The sequence below is a fragment of the Epinephelus moara genome, chromosome 12 (genome assembly GCF_006386435.1).
Source record: "Epinephelus moara isolate mb chromosome 12, YSFRI_EMoa_1.0, whole genome shotgun sequence".
Lineage (NCBI taxonomy): Eukaryota > Metazoa > Chordata > Actinopteri > Perciformes > Serranidae > Epinephelus > Epinephelus moara.
The window spans coordinates 21800755-21827610 of record NC_065517.1 but is presented as its reverse complement, the minus strand read 5'-3'; the positions used below and the strand labels follow the sequence as shown (position 1 = coordinate 21827610).

At 41.8% G+C, this 26856-nt stretch overlaps 2 protein-coding genes across 3 annotated transcripts; one reads left to right on the top strand and one right to left on the bottom strand.

The window, feature by feature from the left end:
* Positions 1–1182: 1182 nt before the first annotated feature.
* Positions 1183–7554, top strand: tcte1 (t-complex-associated-testis-expressed 1). Its single transcript, XM_050058819.1, has 5 exons — positions 1183–1203; positions 1582–1761; positions 1849–2417; positions 4178–4627; positions 7356–7554. Exons 2-5 carry the CDS (start codon positions 1605–1607, stop codon positions 7524–7526), a joined length of 1347 nt encoding a protein of 448 aa, XP_049914776.1. The 5' UTR covers positions 1183–1203; positions 1582–1604; the 3' UTR covers positions 7527–7554.
* An 8813-nt stretch (positions 7555–16367) lies between these two features.
* On the bottom strand, positions 16368–23525 carry tmem151ba (transmembrane protein 151Ba). Of its 2 annotated transcripts, none has more exons than XM_050058817.1 (2): positions 23032–23525; positions 16368–17812 (listed from the first exon to the last, which is right to left on the bottom strand). In XM_050058817.1, exons 1-2 carry the CDS (start codon positions 23113–23115, stop codon positions 16370–16372), a joined length of 1527 nt encoding a protein of 508 aa, XP_049914774.1. In that variant the 5' UTR covers positions 23116–23525; the 3' UTR covers positions 16368–16369. The 2 variants fall into 2 exon arrangements, with proteins under 2 accessions (XP_049914774.1, XP_049914775.1); XM_050058818.1 differs by having other exon boundaries at positions 16368–17809.
* Between the last annotated feature and the right edge of the window lie 3331 nt (positions 23526–26856).

Here is a 26856-nt window from a genome sequence, read left to right as displayed (position 1 = left end):
TAGGGTGAGGAGCTCGGACATCCGGGAGGGACTCGGAGTAGAGCCGCTGCTCCTCCACATCGAGAGGAGCCAGTTGAGGTGGTTCGGGCATCTGGTAAGGATGCCTCCCGGACGCCTTCTTTGGGAGGTATTTCGGGCATGCCCAACCGGGAGGAGACCTTGGGGCCGCCCCAGGACATGCTGGAGGGATTACGTCGCCCGGCTGGCCTGGGAACGCCTCGGGGTTCCCTCGTAAGAGCTGACGGAGGTGGCTGGGGAGAGGACTGTCTGGGCTTCTTTGCTGAGGCTGCTGCCCCGCGACCCGGACCCGGATAAGCGGAGGACGACGAGACGAGATGGTATATAAAATAGACACACTGTTGTGTATACAAGGGCGTAAGTTTTGTTTCAGAGAGAAAAGGAGACAAAAAACAAACATGAACTAACAAAAATGCTCCTCCTATGTTAATAATTGGTAATCTACACAAAATAAAGTACAGTAATGCGTTAAATACAAACTGTAACCAGTATTTGTAAGAAAAGAAAAAATTAAACAAGCTCAGAAACTGCATTGTCCATTTAAATTATTCATTATTCATTAACTTCATTGTCTAAATCCTTCACAAATGTTATAAAGGAACTCCATTTATTCTCAAATGTGTTGATGAACCTTTAATATGTACAGTGTCCTTTCTAATGGAAGGCTTGATAACATCATACTCTGAATTTTTAGGCACCAATTTGTGCCCTTTCTGCATCAAATTATGCATATATGTATATTCATATATGTTTACGTTTAATATTGTCAAAATTAAAGTCATCTGCTGCTTTAATGTGTTTATCTGTGGGACCAATGTGTGTATAACATACATGGCAGATAGTGTCTTTGGATGCTTGTGTTGCATTCAAAGAAGCTTGGAAATTCTGCTTTTGTAACAGTGAATTATATACAGAGATACTGTTGACTCACAATTCCTACAAGGAAACTAACGATTTCTCAATCCTCGTGCTCCGTTATCTGACGTCTTTTAAACACAGCCGCAACTCACACACAACTCTGCAAATTCTGAAAAACATTAACTAGTTGCATGTTTATCGAAGTAAACTGCTTTTGCCGTAAGGAAACGTTCAGGGCTGAGTGGTCAAATTTCCTGGTGTCTTGAAGTAAGCGCGGTGCGTTCTGTTACCAAGGAGACAGTTGAAGCTCAGAGCAGCGCACTGCAGGTAAGAAGTTAACTTTTGAAGCGCTTATAGCGTTATATTGAGTTTTGTGTATAATTAAATGATATAAAACAAGTTTACAACTTTTTACCTGTGTTTTTTAACCAATCAACATTTAGCCGTAGTAGTAAGCTAGTCACAGTTTAGCTAACATTAGCGTGGAAGGTCTGCTAACGCTTTAGCTTACTTTATACATAGTTTTAGCTAGCAGCAGAATGTGTATGCATATATTTAGACTGTAGTTGCGATGTTTTAGGCCTTAAATGGCATTAAACAAACTATTATCGCATACAAAATATTGGGAAATAAGCAGGAATATATCTGCAGTTGTTTGGATGTGTAACTTTAATGTTTAACTTTATGTTTCTTCTTTTTAAGCAGAGGATAGTCAAAACCCTGCAGCAATGTCCAGGTCTCTTTATCCTCCAGGAGCCACACGCAGTTCAACTGAAGACTTCAGGAGGATGAGGAGGGTCATTGCTGAAGATCCAGACTGGTACCTGAACATAGTGCCTTGTTTATCAGATCTCTGTCTGCAGAGCATTGTGACAAACTTTGAGGGTATGCTCCTCTTTTAGTGTCATAATTACACACATTTTTATGCACCTGTGATATAAATTGAGCTGTATGCAAACTTACCTGTTACAGAAAAGCCCATGTTTGAAGTCCTCACACCCACCCACAGAGACTTTGTGCTGGAGAGACTGTCTACCTCCCTGCCCCTGCATGTGACAGCCAACTTGATCAGTGATGGTGTCTATTGGAAGCGGTGCTGCGAGGAGCGCTGGGACCTTTGTGATGTCTTTCATTACGGCCACAGCTGGAAACGAATGTTCTTTGAGAGGCACATGGAGAACATCATTGAGCTTTTTATCCCTGATGTAACAGAACCAAAGGTAGTTCTAGACATGGTGCCTCTTTGTAAAGACTATGTCAAGAGGCTGGACATCTCCCAACTCCTGCCGCCCATCAAGGAGCCCCAGAAGGAGGAGGAGGAATATGGCTCTGAGTTAGCAAGTGAGAATGAGTATGACGGGCCGTCTATGGACCACTTTGACTTTAACATCCTGCTCGACAAGCTGACGAACCTAGAGGAGCTCCATTTGGTGTACAGGGTCAAACAGTGTGGTATGAACTTTGAATGGAAGATGTTTGAGATGACTGACAGAGATTGTGAGTCCCTCGCCAAGGCCCTTAAGTCCTGTAAGACTTTGAAGGTATTGACTCCTACTCACTGGTTTATGGCTTTGTGCCTTTAGTAGCTCCTTGCAAAGTATGTGGCCTGATTGTGTGTTTGATGTAATTCAGCACTTCCGACTTTCTTGCCAGTTACAAAGCATCATTTACAGACATTTACAGCCTCTGGCTGCAGCCTAGAAAAGTCACTCCTTGACAAAAAAGTTTTATCACATTAACTTATTACAGCATGAGGACAAGTTGTATATCTGCTACTGATCTCTGTGCACGATAAGGGAACTGTACAAGAGATTGTTGGAGTTGACATCAGGGCTGCAACTAATGATTGCTAAATCTGTTAATTATTTGTGCATTAAATAATAATATAGCAGAAGATTAAAAAATACAACTTCCCAGGTGACTATACCAACAGTTTCTTTTGTACAAAACCCAAATATATTTAATATACAACAACATTAAACTGACAAAAAAAGCTAGAAACAATGTAGGTATGGCATTTTTGTATGATAAATTACTTTTGCAACTAATTAAAGGTCCGGTGTGTAGGATTTAGTGGCATCTAGTGGTGAGCTTGCAGATTGTAAGCAACTGAAACTTCTCCAGTGTGCCAAGCATGAAGACGTGAGAGTGAGAATGTGAATGGTCCTATCTAGAGTCTCTTTTTGGTTTCTCCGTCCTGGGCTACTGTAGAAACAAAATGGTGGACTCAGTGGAAGAGGTATAAACAGCTCATTCTAAGGTAACAAAAACACAATGATTCTTAGTAAAACATAGTTATAAAAATTATATTCAATTTCTGCCAATACATCTCCCTAAATTGTGGGAGCGCAACCTTTGCTATCAAAAGAGCCATTTTTGGCATGAATCGTTTTTTCAATTTGCCTGGAGCTGCAATACATATTTGTGCTTTATAATAAAGGTAATACAGCCTATTAGGTGTAAATTAACAGTATTACTAATGGTTCTAAGTGAGCATTCATTGATATGTTTTAGTACAAGGTGGCTACTCTGCAGTGGGCTGGTTATAATTCTTCTGTACACATTGCACATACAGTTTCCTGTTTTGCTCTGAGACTTTTTCTTTTTTGGATTTGGAATCAATAGCTAGCCGCCTTGGATCGGCGGTTTGGTGCTGCTTCTGCAGTGATGCGGGCACTGCGCCGGACCGTAGTGGTGAAGAGGGAGCTGCGCCAAAGGGCGAAGCTTTCAATTTACTGGTCCATCTACGTCCCAACTCTCACTTGTGGTCATGAGCTCTGGGTAGTGACAGAAAGAATGAAATCACGAATACAAGTGGCCGAAATGAGTTTCCTCTGTGGGGTGGCTGGGCTCAACCTTAGAGATAGGGTAAGGAGCTCAGACATCCGGAGCGAGCTCGGAGTAGAGCTGCTGCTCCTTCGGGTTGAAAGGGGTCAGTTGAGGTGATTGAGGATTACATATCATATCCAGCAGGTTGCCTATCCCTGCCCTAAACCCTACAGACGGGACCTTTAATTAAAAAAAAAAAAGTCATTTGACTAATTGATCAATGAACAAGTTGTTTCACTGCCAGTTGATATTTGTTTGATTGTCTTACTTAATTTTACATTCTATAAAGCAGAGTCTCTAACCCATTTGTGTTGCTCCTGCTGTAAATAGTATTTAAACATGTGGCAAGTTCATACTGTTATTTTAAAGGCCTGTGCCCGATGAAATCTTGTCTGTGCACATACTGATTAAGTTTTTGTGCTACTCATCACATAATCTTACCAATCTTAATAATAATATCTTGTTTCTGCAGCTTCTAAGGCTCCACCTAAGCCACATTGAGGATAAAAAGTGCCGGCTGCTGGTGAAATACCTCTTGGACCACCCGTCCCTGAGGGAGCTCGACTTCTCACACAACGTGATCGGAGACAAAGGAGCCAGAGCCATTGGCAAACTGCTCACCAGGAGTAAACTGGAGGTCCTGAACATGTGTGACAACAATATCACAGGCCCGGGAGCCAAAGCCATAGCTCACACCTTGTCCAACAACTCCACCCTTTTGTCTCTCAACCTGCGTCTCAACTGTTTAAAAGACGAGGGGGGGCAGGCTATTGGCAAGGCCTTGCTGAACAACAACACCCTGCTTCACCTGCACCTGGGAGCCAATGAGGTAACAGGGCTCACTGCCATGGCACTGTCTGAAGTTCTTGTTCAGAGTAACACCCTGAAGAGCATCAATCTGTCCTGCAACAACCTGGGTGTGGTGAGTAAATTGCTATTCTTAGATTCACGCTAACAGGGGAGCAGTAAATATAAAGTTTTATGTGAGCTTGGTGCCAAAGAAGCCCATGTTGTCTCTGATACAAAAAGGGTTCAGATTTTTACAGTGGCATTTTTAGGACGTTTGTGACTCAGCTTGTCGAGCTTAATTTGGCATAAATTTGATTAGTCACCCGTGTTTTGTTAGACCTAATTCTGCATGGAGATCATGTAGGTGTGTGTCTAATTAATGGTAATGAAATAATCATAATTGCACTTTAAGCACTTTGTATGTGGAAGCTACTAAAAAAATACAGGCTTCATTAGCTAATATTACCAGCAGAATTAATTCATGGTTGGTTTTTGTCTTTTATGGGATTTATTGACAATAAGAAAAATATAGAATATCACCTTTATCACAGCGGGACCTTTTTAATTTATAGGGGGAGAATGTGTGATGTCCCTAACCCTCAAAGCCTTTGATTTTTGTGTTTTAACAAACATTAAAGGTCCAGCATGTAGAAGTTAGCGGGATATAGTGGCATAAATGGAATATAATATAATAAGTATCACCACATGAAAATATGAATCGATTTGTTTTCGTTACCTTAGAATGAACCGTTTACATCTACATAGGGAGCGCGCTCTCATCCACGGAGATCGCCATGTTGCACCGCCATGTTTCTACAGTAGCCCGGAAAGTACAAAACCAAACACTTGCTCTGGACAGGGCCATTTGCGTTTTCGTGTTTTCACCTTGGCCACGTAAATAAAAGCTCCTCTGTGACAGGAGCGTCAGAAAAACACTGATTTGTAACATGACAGTTTTTCAGTGTTTTTTGCAGTTTACATCACCAGATCCATTTGTTTTGGAGAGGAATGGATCTCTGCAGATAATTTGGCTCCTGTTAAAATCCTCCTGAAGATCTGGGTCATAAGTACAGTGAGCACAGATTAGCAGGGGTCGGAGCAGGTGGGCCATCTCCGAAGTGCTGAACAGCATCAGAGAAACACTGATTTGTAACGTGAAACTTCTTTATTCAGTATTTTTAGCGGTTTTAATCACCTGGTCTGTTTGTTTTGGAGAGGAGGAGACCTCTGCAGATAATTTGGCTCCCGCTAAAAACCTCCTGAACAATGAACACTGAAGGAATTCTAACCAGGAGTAGTTTCAGCTGGTTGCAATCTGCAGCCTCACCACTAGATGCCACTAAATCCCCCTAAATCTTACACACTGGACCTTTTAAGGTTTCATCATTCAATGGGAAATTAATTGGCAACAATGTTGACAATCGTTTAAGAAATACCAAACTTCACTGATGAATGTTTTGGGAGATTTCAGACTGTTGTTCTGAACAAAACAAACAATTTAAATATGTCAACTTGGGCAACTTTGCAGCATTTTACAGACCAGATTAACCATGAAAATAACCAGTCAGTTACTCAAATAAAGAGTCCTACATCCAATAGTTGTGTCAAGACGTATAATAAAGAAATGCAAGGCTGTTGCCGCAGCAGCCCGGGTTCAAATCCAGCCTGTGGCCCTTTGCTGCATGTCATCCCCTCTCTCTCTCCCCCCTTCACGCTTACCTGTCCTGTCCATTAAAGGCAAAATGGCCCAAAAAATATCTTTAAAAAAATTTTTTTATAAAATAGCAAATTATACTTGAAAGGTATTTTGTGCAGTAATTGTCCGGTACCGTTTTCAAACAGTATCTGTGGTGAAAGTGAACGTGAAAAGCAAACCTAATTTTCTCCATTTGGTGTTTTGCCTTGCTATATTTGTGTTTCTTTCGGTGCTGTGTCTGAGATTTTTGTAGCTTACTCTCGGATGCGTGCTGCTTAGAGTCTGGCACTTGGTTGCTCACCTGCACATTGTGCCCAGGAACGTCCTGAACAAAGTAAAATAAGATGAAAATAAGAAAGTACAGGCAGAGGGCAGAGTCACTGCAGATAAATACACTGCCACTCATTTCTAGTGCGTCATAAGTGGGGACTGAGAGGGATTACTTTTGTGTGAATCTATACATTATTTGTTAGGAAAATCCTGTTCAATATACCTTTTAAAATGTATGTCTTTTACCATAAGAACGCAGCAAGTGGTTCCTCTGAGTCAGGGGAAGTACTTTAAAACCGTGGGTTATTTTGAAACACTGGATTTCCCTCCCAAAGCATGCTCTTGCTTGTATAGACATAGTACGCTGACGGCAACAGACAGAATCTCTTGAAAGTACAAGGCTTTTCAATTATTCATAGATACGTGTGGAAAACATGCAATAATGGAAAGCTAAGTAAGTGTTGCTTCCCTGTGAGAGGTAGATCAGATTTTGCCCCTGTCCTCCTCAACATTTCACTGTAGTGTATATGTCTGACTGGAATAAACTGCGGAGGATCAAAAATCACCCACACAGCAGAAATCCAACGTGCAGAACCATCAATATCTGCGACCTTGGTCGACTGTTCACAAAAATAGAAATGCTTCAGACGTAGCAATAAAACACAGATGACACTCACAATAAGCAGTTTTGAGAGTGTGGGCTTTTTTGGACAGCAAGTTGCCGGGGGTGATTTTTCAAGGTTATCTGGACTGTCTTCAGACCTTTACAGGACGGCATCCTGTGATGTGTTCAACATGGACATGCATCAGTGCCAAGTGTGTTTGTTTGTGCTCTCTCCTTACCTCTGTGTGTGTGTGTGTGTGTGTGTGTGTGTGTGTGTGTGTGTGTGTGTAGGATGGAGGTAAAGCTCTGGAGAAGGCGATGTCTCACAACACCAGCGTAACAGAATGTGACATACGTCTGACGGAGGTTGACGAGCAGAGCGCTTCCTTCATCAACCAGGTGGTGTGGAAGAACAAGAGTTTAGAACAAAAGACACATGCTGGAGAGGATAAAACCAAGTAAACATCAACATCTTTCATTTGAATACAAACCCATCTTTATTGGTGATTAATTCCTGCCCAACACAGCCACATCAGAACATGACCACTGTGGCTACGTTCACATTACAGGGCTTATTGCTCAGTTCAGATTATTTCTCCAGATCAAATCTCTCCACCTAGACTGTTCACATTCATGTTTGAAGGGATCCACATCTGACATCAGTGTAAACAAATCCAATAACGTCACACACATGCGCTGGAATAACAACAAAAAGCCTCACATTTGCAAGACAGGCATTTGGGGAAAAAGTGAGGCCACGATGTTGAGGGTTTCACTGAGGAACACATGTCCAGGGCTACATTCTAATGTCTCTGTGGTGCCTCACGACAACACTGTCACAACATGTAGACAAGCTGTCTGCGTCTGGCACTGAGGCGCTATTGGCTGATGACTGGGGCAGCTTGGCACAGCAGCAGTGCAGAGTTGGCAGCCTTTGGTAGTTTAAACAGACTGCTCTGACACTGTATGGTGAATGATCTGCACCCGCCCAGTGAAGTATGATGTGAGAAAACCATGGCTGTATGGAAAACGCACATGAATTCTGATATGACCGTTCTCACAGCAGTCACATGGCCAGTGATCGGATGCATTGGATTTAGGAGCACATATGAAAGTGGCAGAGATCTAATTGGAAAAAAATGGATTTCTTTTTCTTTGTCACATTAAAGCAAAGAAATCAGATTTGGGCCACATTTGTTTGTAATGTGAACGTAGCCTATATGCCAACTCTGCATCTCAAACTAAACCAAATATATAGCTATACCTTCAAGAGTAAATGTTGCCGTAAGAGGAAAAATCTATCTACTATTGGATACTTACCGTGTTTACATTGTTGTGTCCATTTTGATATTTGATGGCTCATATTTCTGATGTGCATAGATAATTAGCAAAATGTAACTGATGTGATTACACATCAGGATGTGTCTACTATCTTGTCCCTTGTTGCTGCTGAAAACAAATGTATACAAACTACATGCACATAGACAGTGATTGTCCTCCTGAAACCATGTGTCCTCTTATGAGGGCATCACATTTTGGGTTTTCCTGCACCTTATACTTCATTCTGCTTAACTTAGACCTGATAGTCTCGTTCGTGGACACTTTTTTGCGTCATCTAGTGGTAGTAAGAGCATGATCCACTAATCCATGTAAAAACAAGATGGCAGCCATCTCTGTCAAGACAGTCTGCAGCCAGTCCCGACACAAAAGCGGACAAGGTCCAAATCCTGATCACATTTTATGGTTGAAAATTGTTTATTTATGATTAATAATGTGTGTAGTTTGATATGGCAACAAATTTGACCAATTTCAGCAACAGTAACAAGCTAAGAAATTGGTAATTAGGAAGTACTCGTCTTAGGACATCAAGACTTTATTGTCGTCTCGTTTGAGGACAATGGGACTTTATTATCGTCTTGTTTGAGGATGTTGGGACCAATTAGGTGTGACAGACTGTCTCCACAGACAAAAGGACAGTCCTTGCTTGGAGTATGAAAGAAGGACAATTCATCCAGTTACAAAATGATCAAATCATAAGAGATTTAGCTTTGTTGTATCATTTGTAATTTAGTTTTTTAACGTTCAGTCATTGAAATACATTTTTTTATACTTAATTACACACTGTGACTATTAAAAATAAACCTAACTGGTCGAGCGTGGCTTGACGAGGCTGGCTGCTAGCGCTACCATCTGAAGCTGTGCTAGCTCAGACCTCCGCGTTCGCTGCTAAATGCTTCGTGTTGAGGTGACATTTCAGGCTTTAAGTTCTCCGATGGTACGAAAATTCCTTACTGCAGAAATATAAATCTTCCATTCACGGGGCCATGAAGCATCGTCTCGTCTGCCTCCATCATGTGACAAAGCCACTGTGGCCTTCACTGACACACTGGGTCAAAGGGCACCATGGAACACCATTAATCAGCATCACTTTTTTGTAATGTGTTATTTTTTCTGTTATTAATTAATCAAAATCAACACGTTATTTTGACAGCCCTAGTGCATTTTGTAAGAGACAGTTGAGGTGATTTCGAGCGAGCTAGGTGAGCATACTTGTTTTTTAAAGTCAGTAACCAACAGAAACCTCACATAGCCATACATCGGGACAGAATAACCTTATCTGGGAACATGGAGTAACTTGTAAGGGAATACTGTTTGGGTTAAATGCAAGAACTGGGCAACCCTCAGAATCCCTGGATGGCAGACAGTGTTATACTCTATGTTGAGCTGCGATTCTCCCCAATCGAGACTTCATTAAATACTGCATGCCATCCATCGAAGTGTCCTGAGGTCTTCTTCAGCTATTAAATCATCAGCTCTGAAAATTTCAGTCTTAAAGTAATTTATGACACATATTTTAGTGAGCATTTCAATTTATTTAGAAGCCTTTTTTTTCCCATGTTGATACACCCATTTGGTATTCAATCCTTATGTAACATCAAGGCAACGTTGTGGTGGTGTTGGAATACATACAGACTTGTGTTTTTTTAACCTACATCTACTGACTAATAATATAGTAGTAACACCTTTGCTAGGCAGCAACAAAACATGTTTGTAATAAATCTTGCAAGATTACTTTTTTTATTTTCTAGAATCACATGAAGAGAGGCAAAGCTGCTCTGTATGTTGATGGCGGACCAGCACATCTACAGATGATACAATACTGATATTCTTTAGATCAGTAATCGGTATCAGTAATCACCCAATCATTTTCCTTAGAAATGTGTCTTTGTGTTTATGAGTGTGTGCGCCTGATCCTAAATCAGTCAAATCGTTCATAACGTTACACAAAGGTGTATCAAATGTAATCTAAAAAGTGGGTTTAAAGGGAAACAAACATCATTCAAAACAGTAAATGAGAAGCAGCACAAAGATGCTGTTGGCTGTGTTGCCTGACACATTTTACACCCGATTGTATTGCCGTTTTCAAATCAACAAACTCACCATTTAACATCTTCACATCAAAAACGTCCCTGCTTCAGTCACCTCTATGTTTGTGCGACACATTCAGCTAAGAACAAGATCCACGTCGACAGTCACTCTAACCTCTCGCCTCTATTTTATTTACAGTACAAATCCTTTCTGCCCTACGGTCTTGAAAAACCACAAAAATCATTTAAATATAAAAAGACAAACCCCCCGAGCATTTTTGAGTGAAAGAGTACATATCATAACAACCTAATCTACTTAATACACACGATAAAGGGTTCAGTGCTTTGCATGACAACAGCTTTTATGCTAACAGTCGTCTGTGGAGGAAAAATGTCTAGTTATGAACCTTCCAGTCAGATTTAGAACCTTTTTTTTGTCGCTGTTGTTATGTAAACATTGCACTGGTAAACACAATTTTCTATTCTTACACATGACTATTTATGGATCACAGTGAAGCCATCTGAGAGGCTTGTTGGCTAATAAGGAATGAGAGAATGTGATGACTTCAGTATAAAACAGTGACTAAAATCCAAAATTGTATCCCATGTGGAGTTTGCATGCTTGTCCTTGTGGTTTACTTACAGTTCTACACTTCACCCCACAGTACACGGACAGTGATTCCCAATGCATGCTGGGATTTGATCCAGCCCTTCATGAGAAACTGAATGAATGAATGAGTTTCAATCCCTGCATCTCATTTGGTTTCCCGTTAAAATGCTATTCATTTTGCTCAAAAAGGTTGTATGGTACATCATTCATTGACCATTAAAGGATACTTTGACTCTTTTTGGGAAACATGCTTATTTGTTTTCTTGCTGAGAGTTAGAGGAGAAGATCAATACCAATCTTGTCTTTGTCTGATAAATATAAAGCTCATTAATGCAACCAAAAGCCTGTTAGCTTTGCTTAGCTTAGACTGGAAGCCTAGCTTAGATTCTACCCTCATAAAATAACAACTTGTTTTTTTTAACAGAATAAACCATAGAGATAAAAGCCAGCAGCAGCATGCCTGTGCAGAAAACTGCAGTTCCTCTAATGACCACTTGAGGGTGGTATCAAGAGTGAGTCAATCCCCATATAGTCTCGCTCACCAGACCTTTCCCAAGGAAAGAAAGGTCTGGCTGGGCCAACTCTCACTTTAAGATTGGAGAAAAAAACACCCCGGCTGCTTGTATTTCTTTCGACCAATCACAGTCGTTCTGGGCAGTGCCTCAGCAACGGTGCACTTGCAAAAATATTGCCGGGGGGAAACAGGTTTTGGTGTAACACGCCCACAAAATATCGCCTACAGGACGCGAACCATGGCAGAAAAATGGCTACATCCCCGCAAGATCAAACACAGCACAAGTTAGTAAAGGATGTGTTGAAAACGGTTGAAAACTGCTACACAACCTGAGGTGGTAGGGCGGGACTTCAGCGGGTGGCTCGTTCTGCCCAATGAGAAGCTGATCTAGGCAGCGAACTTCCGCCCATTCAGACTAATCCCCATATACCCTCATGTTAATAGCCCAACTTTATAACAGACATAAACATGTTTACAGCCTGGTACAAAAAATTGTTTTAGTCTCTGTCGCTAATTTCTCAGTTCTTGACAATAGTACGGGGTTGAATTTTATATAACTCACAATTAAATGTTATTAAGGCTTAAAGTTCTGCATAATTTAGGGTGTGTTGGCTTTGAGTGACAGGTGGTTGCCTTCTCTTGAGGAGTCGCTATCACAGCGACAACGTTGGTTAGGTAACGTAACCATGGAATAACCCAAGATTCACATAGCCATAGTTGCCCCTATTTCAGTGTGTTTTCAGTTCATGAAAGTTAATTGTAATGTTTTGGTCGCCTTAAAAAGTCTTGTTCATGTTCAGTTTTTCTGGAAAGTACATTTTGTTTTAATGGTTTTATGCCCACTTTTTGTTAGTGGAAATTGACAGTATTAGCATCAACACAGATAACCATTGCTGTAAATGCACTATGCTAACGAAGCTAGCAGCTCATGTTGGGATTATCTCCACCCTCTCATCCAAACATGGTTACTTCTGGCTCCAAAAACAGCCAAAATGCCAAATTCAAGGCTTCAAATTGAGAATCCACAAACCAATGGGTGACGTTTCAGTGGCTATGTCTTTTATTTTACACAGTCTATCAATAAAACATGTTAAATAGTAAGCTTTAGAAGTGCTGATCAGTTGATTTTGTTCAGACAGAGCCAGGCTAGCTGTTTCCCCATGTTTCCAGTCTTTGTGCTATGCTAAGCCAGCTAAGTTGTTGGTGGGAGCTTCATTTTTACTGTACAGACATCAGATTATTTATGTCCTCATGTAACTCTCTGCATGAAGGCAAATAAGTGTATTCCCAAAATGTCAATGTATAAACTATTTCTTAAACATCGTAAAAGTGATCTAACTAAAGTGTCATGAACACCAGGACTTGAAGTCGGTCGCTCAGCTGTTCATAACTTCAAACTTGGCCGTTTTGTAACATAAGTGTTTTCTAAGTGGAGATTTACACATCACACAGTTCAGAAGTAACAGAGGTAATATGGAATGTGGTCAGAATATATGACACTTGATTGAAATGCTGTTCAATAATGATGTATGAATAATAGGCAATCATACTTTTAAAAAAAAAAAAAGTCGAAGTACTTCAATTTACAAAATATCCAGTAACTAAAATGACAAAATAACTGTTAGGTTTTAAAGCATTTGGAAGATATGTTGCCAATGTTAACCAACACATTTCAAAGGTCTTTGCTCGCTTAGACTTTTTCTTAAGTTGCAATGGTGCAAACCGATTTAGTAAATCAGTAAATTTAAACTAGCAGGCAGTCACTGGTAACTTAGGAAAGACTTAGCAATGGTTTTGCAAATAGCTGGTGCAACCAAAATCCTGGAGAGGAGCAGATCTAAAATGATAGTCTGTCGTATCTGACCTGCTTCTGTACCTTTTGTTATTTGGAATAGGAACATTAGTAACGTTCAAACCCTTCACTTTACAAATGATCCAGTTATTACACAGCTGAAGCCTTTGAAAAGCAAAATAAAATGTCTGCATAAACCCAAATTTTAGACAAAGGAATGATGACCAGGTTTTGGGATGTTGTTGCAAAGCAGAATTGTTGCCCTGAATACTATCCTGAGTTCTAGGGGCTTGCATAGATGACCTGTTTACACAATGTTTTCATGCTAAACTGTCTGTTGTTGAATCAGATGTGAGGTTTGATGGAGTCTGTGTTTTTATCATGCCTCACTCCCTTTGAGTATTTTCGGTGTATTCTCTAGTATTGCTATACAGATGGTCTGCAACTCCAAACTTAATATGGAATGTAATGAGTATGGATAATTGGTCACAATTTACAGTACAGGCTCGTATTGTGAAGACAAGTCGTAACAGGAAGCAGCATAACATTTTGATTTGGGAGATTATAATGGTTTTTATGGTCTTAAAGGAACAGTGTGTAAGATTTAGGGGATTTAGTGCCATCTAGTGGTGAGAATGCAGAGTGTGACCAGGTTTTTTAACTGGGAGCTGAATTATCCACAGAGTTCTCTTCCTCTCTAAAACAAATTGACCCAGTGATTTAAATCGGTAAAAACAATGAAAAAAGCCATTTCACATAACAAATCAGTGTTTCTCCGATGCTGTTTGGCTTGTTGGAGATGTTCCGCTGGTTCAGCACCTGCTAATGTGTGCTCACCTTTTGTCTCTGATAACTTAAGATCCAGATGTTTAGGAGATTTTAACCAGGAGCTGAATTATCTGCAGAGGTCTCACCTTCTACAAAACAAATGGACGCGGTGGTTTAAACTGGTAAAAACACTGAAGAAAGCAGTTTCATGTTACAAATCCGTGTTTTTCTCACCCTTTACAGTGGCCGAGGTGAAAACGCGAGAATGCAAATGGCCATCTAGAGCCAGTGTTTGGTTTGTCTGTTCTGAGCTACTGTAGAAATGTGGTGGAGCAACATGGTGATCTCTGTGGACAGGGACCCGCTCCCTATGTAGATATAAACAGCTCATTCTAAGCTAACAAAATTATTTTCAGGTGTTTTTACTAAAGAAAACACACCTATTATATTCCATTGCTGCCAATATGTCCCCCGAAATCTTACACACTGTTCCTTTAATGTTGGAAAATGTTATGCCCATGCCAGTCTTGTGAGATGGAGGCTGGTTTGTACACAAATAACTGTAATAATTGTACAGTTAAAACTAGCTAAACTGTTTCTAACCCCTACGTAATATTTGTTTCAAAAGTTCTGGCATGCCTGATTTTCGTCACTGTTTCCATTAGACATTTATTGTTGTGCATGGTTCGGCTGTTAAATAAATTCGCCATGACTAAGATATTGCATGCACTCATTTGAGAGGAAGGTTTTGTTTTTTTTAGTTCTTTAAAGTAATCCTGTCGTATTATTAAATCTGACACTATCAGTAGTGAATCCAGGCCTCTGCCTATTTCTAGCGTCTTTGATGGCCAGCTCTCTCTGGCTGTCTCTCTGATACGCATCAGCAGCAGCATCAGTTCACGAGAGCTGTGTTATATTATGAGAAAAATCATCTGAAAACATTTAGGGCCTGATTTTTTAAGAACAATGAGATCATTTTTCTTCTGTGTATTACACACTAAGTGCTATCATGAGTGTAAATTCAACGTGTTTTAATGGGAAGATGTTGAGATGAGATGAATTTAATAGCTTATGCTCGTCGGTAACAGTTGATCGCTAGGCACTTAAATAAGGAGGTAGGCTGAATAAAAATATTGCCAAATATTAAATTAAATGCATCTTTGAGGTTTTAAACCAACTGAGTTGACACTGATTTATTACTAGTATGATGAGGTTTATTACTATGTAGTCGCCCATTATAGAAAATATACAGTTTATAGTAATTAACAGTTTGAAGACGTGTTGTTGATTCAGTTTGAAGTTCTCGTGTCCTTTAGCCCTCCTGTGCTAAATTATTCATCCACTGCGCTGCTATATTTAGCAAGCCAGGAAGTATAATGTCAACCCAGCCAAGCCGATTTCAGCTAACTTGACATTTCAGCATCTGCATCAGACGTTTATTTTTATACTATTGAAATGTGTTCTTTGAATGTACAGAATTAAATCAGCCAGTATCAAAAGGTTTCACATGCAGCTGTTTAGATTTTAGATTTGGGCCTTACTTAATTTATAAGAGCCATGGGATGTTTTTTGTTTCAGCAAAAGTATTCAGTCGTTAATTATGTTGTGTTTTGACAAGGAGGCTGATATCTTTGCATTTTCCCTCATCATTCACCCATTTCATGTGACTCACATGAACTCATCACTGCTGTGATGTGTGAGTCAATTTCATTTTTCATTCAGACATCCATTAATTGTCATATCCCTTTCATTTCTTGGCAATTTCTTAGGCTACCGCTGAGTCAAAACCCCTGTTAGGCTTCAAATACTAGAAAGTGTTACTCATGTCCTTGTAAATTGTCTGTGACTAACATCTACAAATATGGCATTTACAGTAGGAAGTGACTCCCCTTCGTGTTCCTTGGTTATTTGACTCTTGTCCGTACGGACACTGTAGGACGGTACGTGACACTTTGGCAATTTGGTCCTTTAGAGCCGCATTGTATTTTTAGCAACAGTCTCATCATTAGCATCAAGTCTGTTTTTCCCTGACTGTACTGTAAGGACTTTTCTACATGTACTGTTTCCTGTTTGTTTGAGGCTACAGTACCTTTAGAAACTTGAACAGATCCTTGTATGTGGGAACTTGTAGTTAATTCTGTTGTAAAAAGGAGAAGTAGAAGTCATAGTTAGCCCAACCCTGGTGTAAAGAGGGTTCTCACTCTGTGCCTGTATCATTATATTCCTTGCTCAGATAAGTCTGGCAGCTGTGGGTCATAGAGAGGTCTCCACACAGGAGCCGTTTCTGTGCAGGGAGCGGTGGTCGTGATTGAGGCAGCCTTCGTTGCGATGCACAATGAGCACTGGAAAGTACAGAGCGTCTTGATAGGCTGGAGGGTTCTCCTCACTGCTCTGTTGGCCTGACAGACAGCGCGTGCTCTCTGTGGGGCAGGACCGCTCGTTCAGGCTCCCGCTGCTCCTCCACAGGCAGCTCCGCCTGGAGCCGTACAGCCGGCCCAGCGAGAAGCGGCTGGCGCTGAAGGGGATGCGGGGGCTCCCCGTGTTGCAGATGCTGAGGGCGCTGCGAGAGAAGATGGAGGAGCTGCTGATGGCGCGGTGGCAGCGTTCGCAGTTCTGCCTGTAGCTACCGTAGCCTCCACATACGGAGTAGTTGTTACAGCTCCCTGAGAGCTGGGCCAGGTCCATGAGAACTGCCTCTGAGTAGCTGGGCACCAGCTGCTGGTTGGAGCGGATGTGCCACTCCAGCTCCGTGCTGTCGATTGTGTTGACTCGTGGGATGTGTCTGCAATGTGGCCGCTCCTCAGATGGTGTTACTGGCACATAGTCAAAGCCAAACAGCTTCTCTACATGGTAGTGTACACAGGCAGTGCGGTACTCAGTCAGCACCCGCAGAGGCCAGGAGAGGGTGAAAGCAGCTGCCACCCAGAAAGTGGAGTTGGCTGCGTACCAGGGAAGGTGATTAGGGTCAGAAAAGGCAATCATATACTCCTTAAAGTCTACATTCTTCAGGTGCATCCCCTCCCTGGCTTCCATGTAGTCATCCAGGCCCTCGTTCTCTGTGAAGAACCTGGCCCGCTGGGTCAGGTACGAGTTCTCTGACTCCACGTTGGCAAAGCTAAAGCACTTAGTGAACCTCAGCCTGGTGATGGGGAAGTCCTCCAGGCCCAGCAGGTGCTTCGAGATGTCCTTAACCCCACAGTTCCCATAATCAAACTCCGCCTCAGCCACATGGGTGTTGACACGCTCATGGTAGACCTGCGTGGTGGTGTAGGCATCCCCGTTACGGTAGCGCGTCACCTGCCGCGTCCTTCTGATATAATGGTAGCTAATGGCCTTCCACCAGATGCAGGGTGTAGCCTGCTGCATCCTCTGGATGCGCTCCCCCACGCTGTCCACGTCCACCTTGTACTGCAGCTCGTTCCTGGTGTAGCAGTGCCAACACTCCACCAGGTAGACCACGTAGAGCATGACCAGGAAGGCCAGAGGGATGTAGATGTAGCCGTTGGAGCAGGGGCTGTCATGGTACATCATAGACTTTCCCTTGTAGGCGCTGTCGAAGGAGAGGCGTGTGACCTTGGTCACCTGACACCAGGCCATCACGCCGACGCAGCCGTACATCAGAAGGGACAGCAGCAGGCATTTCCAGTGAGTTTCCTGACACAAGGATTTAGTGAAGGACTGTTTCTGGGGCCGCTGCTACAAAGAAGATGAGAAAACAGCAATAAGTCAGTGGAACAGTACTGTAGATATATTTTTATTCAACATAGTATTTCAGCATAATCAATACTGTTTAGCTAGGCAGTCATTATTATATATATCTTGGGGGGGTTGTATTGTATCGATACAGGAAAGCCAAGTATCGATTCTTTTATTTTATAGATTATTAAAATTGTGACCAAAAAATAAACTGTGGTGGAATACAACACATTCTCACTCCGATTTCATCACATATATTTACGTTTTGTCATGGACTTTCCACGTCCACATATGACTTGAAAGGTACCCTGGGTGTGTTGGTTGTTGACCTTCTGGGACACCGTGTCAAGTTCTGACTGTTACATGCATTGTATTTTTTCAAAATACACTTCTGTTTTCACAGGAAATTTAATGTTTACATACAGTCTCTTTCAAAATAAAAGCACTACAGCGGTACAACATCATGAATTTACGTGGTTTTTTTCCTCCAACAACTAAAACATGGTTAGGTTTAGGCAACAAAAGCAAGTGGCTTTAGAATCTTATGGGATGCAAACACCGCACTCTAAAGTGAAAGTCGGTATTTGTTGGACCCATCCACCCCTCCCCCCTGCTCCTTTCGGACTTTCGCCGTCTTATCTTTCGTCCTTGTCCCGCCATGCTTCCCTCTGATGCCGCTGGGCGCCATTAAACTATAACGGCAACCGTCCGCATATTATGCAGACATTAAAGGACACCTTTTTTCGTTGGTATCTGATGCTGCTAGTCACTGCCCAAGTGCTGGATTTTAACAACCTCGGAGTGAGACTGGGCTCAATGAACAGACTGAAACCTTATTTGATAAAACAAATGTTGACAAACATTTGTTTCTTTTTGGGACACAATTTTCAGTTGAAGAAAGGTATTAAATCGCAATGTACTGCAATATATGTTGCTGTAATACTCCTTGCACAATCGCAATGATACTGTATCGTAACTTAAGTCTTGTGATAATATCGTGTCATGGGGCCTCTGGTGATTCCCACCTCTTGTAGGTACAATCACTGTCAAACACTGTGCTGCCTTTATTTCATTACTTTTATATGTATTTAAAAAGGTGAAAACTACAATGTCATTTGAGTTTTATAAGCCTAAATCACTGTCGATTGTTATAGGTATTGTAAAGTTTTAGTATGTCATAAAAAGGTCATAAAAAGTCATGGTATAGTATGTCAGACAAAATTATAGTGTGTTCACTTTTCCTGAATGGCCTCCAATGATACGCTGGCTCCCTAAAATGGCACTCAGTCATCAAACTTTGAGAACCCCTCATCTAATCTTGTTGTTTCAAAATGCTCTAGAATGGTCTATTCAGCTGTTTAGTGTCCACAAACTTCTCCCAGGCTTCCCTCAAGGGTTTGGTTGTAATGCTCAATGGGTGGTTATGGCCCTGTTGTTTAGATTCTTGACTCAAGGTTCATCTGTGTGTATTCACATAATTCCTCAGAATATAACCTCAAAGCCATAGGGAAGATAAAGGGTTACATTACCTGTAATTACACACTGCAGTATAAAAGTGTGATTTAATTGATGAACATGACCTAAATTTGTTTTTGGTACAAAGTTAGAAGCAGTTAAAAAGCGGTGGCTCATGCATATAAAATATTCAAGGAAATATTCTGCGTTGTAAGTGCTTTTGCATAGTTTATGCATGAGCTGCGAGCTGACTGCTCATGCCTCGGACTACGCTTGTTATAATCAAACGACTCACCCACTCTCATAATCAAATTCAAGATAATGGTCTGCTTAATGCAAAAGAACAATGTTAAGTATATACGTTGATGCCAGTAAGGAGCAGTGTGAATCTGTTTGCTGTGTGGGTGTGCACGTGGCCATGGTGCGTGCCTTTTATATAAATATAATATCTGAGAATATAAAAGAAGTAAAAAGAGCAGAAATATTCTGAGGGGTAGATTACACATTTAATGTCAAGCCAGCCAGAAAAAAGCAGCCGTTTGACTCTGGCAGCATAAAGCTGGTGCCATCCTTTATCACCGCGGGGCACAGCAAGCCCCAGTGCATGCATCAAGAGCTAGTCACGCCTTTTGGGAACACTGCCACACAAACCTGGCAGAGATTCAAAAGCCCCGGGAAGGAAGAATTATAACAAAATCCATTCAAAAAAAATTAGCATAACAGATAATGCACCTTAGCAGAGTTTACTGTGTGTAGACATAAAACATTTGTACTGTAGCAGCAGTGATTCAGTTTGAAAACAAAGGTTATCCCCTCCATCTCTTACATAGGTCAGCGCCTGCATACGTGTGACCACAACAACCAGCACCACTGCATTGATGTATTGAATTCAATATGTCAGCTCTGTGCTCTTTGAGTGACAGACAAGCATAAATAATAGATGTTTTTCCTCCATAATTATCCTCCCCACCTTGGCCACATGGTCCCCAGGTCCCTTACCAACCCGAGGCTACACCCCACGGGGTAGAAGGGATCAGCATTGACATTCCCTGTTGAGAATCTGCAGAAGGAGTATTTACTCACTAGCATCCTGCACACGCTCGGCAACTATAATCAATATAACATGACATACTTTGTGGCTCATGTTACACTTTACAGCCTCGGCTCAAGCAGCAGGAACGATGACGAACAGTCGAAACACTTTTATGGTGAGCAAATGTACCTGTACGTGGCTGTGGCTTAAATGAAAAACAAATATAATCTTAAAGCAGCTGTCATAGATAGATATTTGCAGATATGTAAATGAAAGTGTAGCTCACAAAATTTAATCGCACGCCAGTTTCAGCCCTGACTTTAAGAATTATACCAGAGATGAGTAGACGCTTCAGGAACAGTGAGTTGAAGGCTTAGTGTCTTACTTTAAAATGACATTTTAATTAAAAAACTCCCTGCTTAAGATCATCACAGAGCTGTTCATCAGGGCTATGGATCGCAGAGAAGGAAGGAAGTGACTCACCAAATGAACACAGTGGTGTTGACATTTTTGATAGGTTAGACAAAGGCATTCCTGTGGCCTGGTTGAGTAGCATGAAAGACGTCATATTAAGCATACTGGGGGGAAAATACCTCAAACGTTTGTCATGCAAAGACAAAAAACACCAGTATTTGTGGTTTTCGGGGTGTAAAATGGTGTAAAGAGCCTCTGAGGTTCACTCAGATGGAGGCTCTGTTATTATATTTGACATTTGTTTGCAGCTGTGTTGCGTGTTTTGTACTGTCCCACACACAAGGAAGTAAAGAAATGTAAAACTAAACATAGAGAACAGAACACAACTATTATTTTTTAGGATATTCAGCATACCAGCCTGCATGCTGATATCAGTTTTACCTTTGTGGTTTACACTAAAGTCCATGAACTTTTAGGTTATTGTGACTAATACATTTAACATTATATTGATGCTTTAATATTAAAGGTATTAAAGGTATAATATGCAGCGAAAGTGAAACTAAGGGTGCTTTCAGACCTAGAGTTGTCTTATCAGGGACTAATTTTATTTCAAAGTTGCATAATTGCCTAGAGTTGGTTCATGTTCTCACGGCAGCATTTACAAGCGGACCAGATCAAATGCCTTGTGCGAGAACGCTAATCTTGATTGGTCAGAATTTCCATGTGGGAAAAATCCAGGAAGTAAACAAAATGTTGAAGAAGAGTAAATGTGACACTTTCTAATGTCACAATGGAGGGACAACTACGCAGGTTGATTTTAGCGCTGGTCATCGTGTAACTGTAACATGCTCATGTTTAACCCAAACAATGTGTCATGTGACTGCAGTTGGTTCGGATCGAGGTCGGAACACTTTCTCACCACAAACAAACTGCACCAGAGTTAGTTTGTAACCGGACTGAGACCATCTCTTCAAGTCGGTAATGGTCCGGTTGTTTTGGTGCGCACCTAAGTGTGATTGCTGAATTCACACCTGCCAAAACAAACTGCACTTAGGGGGCAAACAAACTTGAGTTCGATTGAACTGAACCAAACAGGGCAGGTGTGAAAGCACCCTAAAAGCCAACCTCAGATTCACTCTCATCTGGTGTTTCACCTCACTATATTTGTGGGTTTTTTTGGTGCTGTGTCTCTTGGATGCCTGCTGCTTACAGTCTGGCAGCTGTTTGCTACCTTTTTATAAAGCCCCGAGGCCAGAGTCTCACACTTAGGAAAACCCTTCATAGTATATCTTTAAATTTCCAAACTAAAAGAGCCTCCAACTGGAATTAAAGTTGTCATCTCTGCAGGGAGAATAAAATCCTTAAACCAGTCTGTTATGAAATGTAATCAATATTTTAGAAAACAAATGTCTCAGTCAGAACCTTCAGGACTGGAGAAGCTTCACAAGTCATGAGACCACGGCGGTGCCTTTAACTAAGTGCCTCTCATACTCATGGACACTTTTCTCTTGACATAATAAGACCAGCGGGGGTTATATAAAAACCCTCTTGTGTAATGGATATGTAACTTGTCCAACATGTGTGTTTGAAGGGGAAGTCTACGCAGTGACAGTGAGGAAATGGAAAAACACATTGCGTTTCTTACTCAGGCAAAAGATCCCTAATGAGTTTAATTTTTATTTCTCATGCAAAGCGTGCATCTGTCTTTTTTAATGGTGTCAGTATAATTTAGGGATGTTGGCAGCAAGAGAATATGGTTGGTTATTATAGTATTTTGAGTCTGTCCTCACAGAGAGTTTGGGAGCAGGACTTCTTTGTTATTAAAGTAACAAACCCACATACATTTTGTTCCAGGGAGGAGGTTTCTTAGTGTGAAGAAAACATACATATTCTCTAATTGTACACATGACTGTTTCATTTTCCTGTGGACCAATTTGGACCCTTTCTAGGACCCACAATAGGTCCCAGAGCCACATTTTGGAAGCTTGTCTGGAGGGGAGACAAACAGGACTACATACATGCGCGTTCACGCTCTCGGGTGCGCGCTTGGACGCACAGGTTCATATATTAGCCTACTGCATATATCTATGTAAGCCCATTAATAACAGCTGTATTAATGCAACTAATTCCCACGTGTTCCGTGTGCACTGGCCCCAGTTAGACCTTAATCTCCTAAATCTGATTATTATAGTGAGATTATTTGGATTTCACTGTGATATCAATGCAATATGTCTCACTAATTAAAGGCTGATTTGCCCCCCCGTGCGTTTGGGTAAGAAAATTGGCCTCCACATTGCAAACAATGATGCGTCCTCACCTCCTCTCTCGGGCTGTCCGGCTCCTCTTCGGGGACGGTGGTGGTGCTGCTCTCACTGGCTGTTGCAGCCGATGCTGGGGACATGATGACAGCGGTACAGAAACCGGGTCATGGATCTCCTGATGGGATGGGGGTTTTCCAAATCAGGGTGAAACATAAAGACATCGAGAACACCTCTGCGCATCATCCAAACAGAAACCCGTCCGGCTGGAGCACAGATGGAAACAAAACACGCATCATCCCAGCAGCAGCAGCATCTTCCAGGTGGGCAGACGTCGCCGGGTATCGCCTACGGGGATCCGGTCATTGTGCCTCGGAAAATAGACCGAGATTCCTCCCGCGATGCACGGACTGAGATACTGACGGAGACTGCTGCAAGGGATGGATGCAATGTGAGGAAATGGCACAGGCGGCAGTCAGCTCCTCTCCCTGTAGGCAGTGCCCATGGCAGCCAGAGGAGCTGTGAAGCAGGACAAAGACGACGGGCACGTGTGAGCAGCCACCCTGACACTACAATGTAAATAACACACACACACACATCCCCGGTCAAGTCATTCACAACACAGAGGCGGTGCTGCAGAGAGGAGCCCACCCCCCCTGCATCCCATTAGCTGCACTACCTTCTCTGGATGGACCAATTATTTATTATAATATTAACGATATCCCATTTAAAACATAAGGCTACTGTATGAAATATTTTTTCAAAAAAGAGTTGGTTACTGCAGAAATACACAGCTAAACAGACCCATGCTTGGCTTTTTATATTATTATATTTTATCGATATTCAGAAATACACAGCTAAACAGACCCATGCTTGGCTTTTTATATTATTATATTTTATCGATATTCAGCCCACGGAGTAAACTCATTACTGAACACCACAGACACACTATGCAAGACAAACAGCATGATGCATTTAGTACAACAGCCCATGTGATGTTCATTAAGATAAATTATTAATACATAATTATAGGCATTATCAGTGCCGGACCTAGCACATTTGGAAGCCAAGGACCCCCCCCAGCTCCCCCATCCCAATATATATTCTGTTGTTATTATTATTATTAGTATTGAAAATATTTCTAACAAGAACTAGTGATGGGCAAAGCAGTTCTTTAGATGTTACTGAATCACTAGAATCACTTCATTAAAAAGATTCATTCAAAAGATTCGTTCACCGAATCGTTCAGTGCTTGGCGGGAGGGGCCCTGACTCACTGAACTGATACTCAGCTGAGCTGCTGCTGCGTCTGCCCTGCACTGGTGAGTCTCATTACTGGCCAGCCTAATGTTTTAAGTTTGTTTATCTGGAAACTAAGTCTGTTAAAACAATGGGGAGGTGTGTGATTGTGTTCATGCAGCTTGACTCCTGGCTACATTAGGCATTAGCTTGGAGAAAACGGCCCCTATGAAAGTGTATCGCTGAGAAGAAATAATTTGAATCACTTAGGGATCGGGGTTACGTTGTTCACCGAGTGATTCGTTCACCGAGTGATTCATCACGCGGTAGGCAGTCCTCCTGCACCCTGGCTGCTTGCGACTCGTGAGCAATTCATCGTTCGCACGGACCGAATCTGCAGTTCCACTCCCGACCTGCATGCTCGCTGCTGAGCTCAACTGAACTGAGAAATGAACGAATCAGTTCTGGAAGTGATTCAGTTCAGTATGTTCACTCAACAGATTAGTTCTTTTGAACGATTCATTCGTTCGCGAACGGCACAACACTAACAAGAACAAGAGCTTAAGAGAAATAGAACAAATAAACAATTTACTAACTAACGATAAAAAAATTCTGTATTTGCAAATGTCAATTTCTTGTTTTTGTACTGTGCCCCAAATGCGTTTGCCTTTTCATTTTTCCTTATGCTTTGTTCACACTAGGAGCAACAAAGCAACAGGCTACATTCATTTTCAATGGAAGTTGATGACATGAAGCGACAAACTGATACCCGACACTTGTTGCTGGAGCCTGGTCTCACTCTTAAGTCATCGAAATCCGGGGCTTGGGCAGTGACTTTCAGCGTCAGAAACCAACAAAAAAGAGGCATCCTTTAATGTCGGCATGATGTGCGGCAGGTTGGTGTTATAGTCTAACAGTGCCCAGTGGCGTCAGGGGAAATGCAGCGAGACAAGGACAAAAGTTAAGGCAGTAGAAGTGCAAGTGGGGCAAGTGGGTGGGGTGGTGGACAGGTCCAACAAACACAGACTTTCGCCCGAGAGAGCATCCCGTAAGATTACAAAGCCAAACCCTGTTCTTTTTTCCTAATCTAACCACGTGCATTTGTTGTTGGAGGAAAAAAAAACTTAGACTCGCGGTGTTGTTCCAACATAGTGCTTTTATTTTGAAAGAGACTGTATATAAACTTTAAATAATCTGTGAAAACAGAAGTGTGTTTTGAAAGAAGACAATGCATGTAACAGGCAGAACTTGACACGGTGTCCCAGAATGGCAACAACCAACACACCCAGGGTACCTTGCACCTCGTATCTGGACGTGGAAAGTCCATGACCAAACGTTAATGTGTCGAGGTCGGAGTGAGAATGTATTGGTTGCTGCGAACAGGTGTGACATTGTACAAAGAAAAATTGAGCTAGCCTCGACTTTTTTCAGCGCTCCAATGATGCGGTGAAGCACCAACCAATCATATGCTTTTTGATTCTAACTGTAGTACTGAGTTATTTAGCTTAGTTAGCGAATGCTATGCCAGCTTTTTGTGCATTGCAGTGCACACAGAGATGCAGTGGGGGTGAAATGTGATGCTAAAATGGGGCTCAGACATTGATCAAAAGCATAGATAGTTTTTGGACCAATACAACCTTTAGATGGCGTTCAGTCGAGGTGCTTTGTGGCAAGTAGCAAACACATCCAAGCCATCACAACGTAACTACGTTAACGAGTGATTGAACAACACTTCAGCTGCGACTCTTCGATTATGTAGCTGGTCACACTGTTGCTGTGTCGCTTGTAGTGTGAACACAGCTTTACACCACACAAACATTCCCCTTATGTTCAATTTTAGCGCTCTACCCCCCCTAGATGGCACCCTATGGCTTCCTATGCCACCTACAGGAACATCTACCACTGTTTATAATCATGTCTTGAAATTTAAATGTAGAGAAAATGTCAGAGCTCGACGTCACTTTCAAACTGTATAGTCAAGACCAAACTTGGTGGTCTTGACTATACAGGCACAGACTATTTGTGTTTTTCTTGTGGTGATACCTTGTGAGCAGCAGGTGACTGAAGTTCAGTCCCATACAGAATTCTATATACCACTACCCTTTAGACTTAATCCATATTTATGATTACAGACAGAAAGAAAAAGATGAAGAGCGTTGTATTAAAGAATTCCCCGCATTCCTGCCAGCTCTGTTTCTCCTCTGTAAACATAACTATTTACACAGGAGCCCTTTATCTTACAACCCTGGCACACACATCCCTGTTTATCATAGCCCACAGTATGGACATTGGACTGGACTGCTGGCACAAAATGGATTAAGTAAACATAACAGTAGATGACATGAAAACAGATGGCGGCTCTTGGCAGCAGTAAAGGCTTCTCTCTGACAGTCAGTATTGTTTTATGGACTATATTTATGATGAATCTGGCCCTCAGCAGCAGCCATGTAAGTGAGCCCTCTAACGGCCAAACCACAGCAAGCATTTTCATGACAGAAAAGGAAACAAGAAACGATAGCTGGGTTATTCCTGAACTTTTGGGAGGTCAGAAATGGCAGCTTTAAACCTGTGCTTATGTGCATTACAAGCTGTATACAAGCTCAACCCAGTGCGTAAAATACGGGAACAAATGGAACATTTTTCCCC

Coding starts and splice junctions, on each gene's coding strand:
- tmem151ba (XM_050058817.1), bottom strand. CDS start 23,115: ATGTCCCCAGCATCGGCTGCAACAGCCAGTGAGAGCAGCACCACCACC. Junction 17,813..23,031: donor CGGACAGCCCGAGAGAGGAG/GTGAGGACGCAT, acceptor TCTTCTTTGTAG/CAGCGGCCCCAGAAACAGTC.
- tcte1 (XM_050058819.1), top strand. CDS start 1,605: ATGTCCAGGTCTCTTTATCCTCCAGGAGCCACACGCAGTTCAACTGAA. Junction 1,762..1,848: donor CATTGTGACAAACTTTGAGG/GTATGCTCCTCT, acceptor TACCTGTTACAG/AAAAGCCCATGTTTGAAGTC. Junction 2,418..4,177: donor AGTCCTGTAAGACTTTGAAG/GTATTGACTCCT, acceptor TTGTTTCTGCAG/CTTCTAAGGCTCCACCTAAG.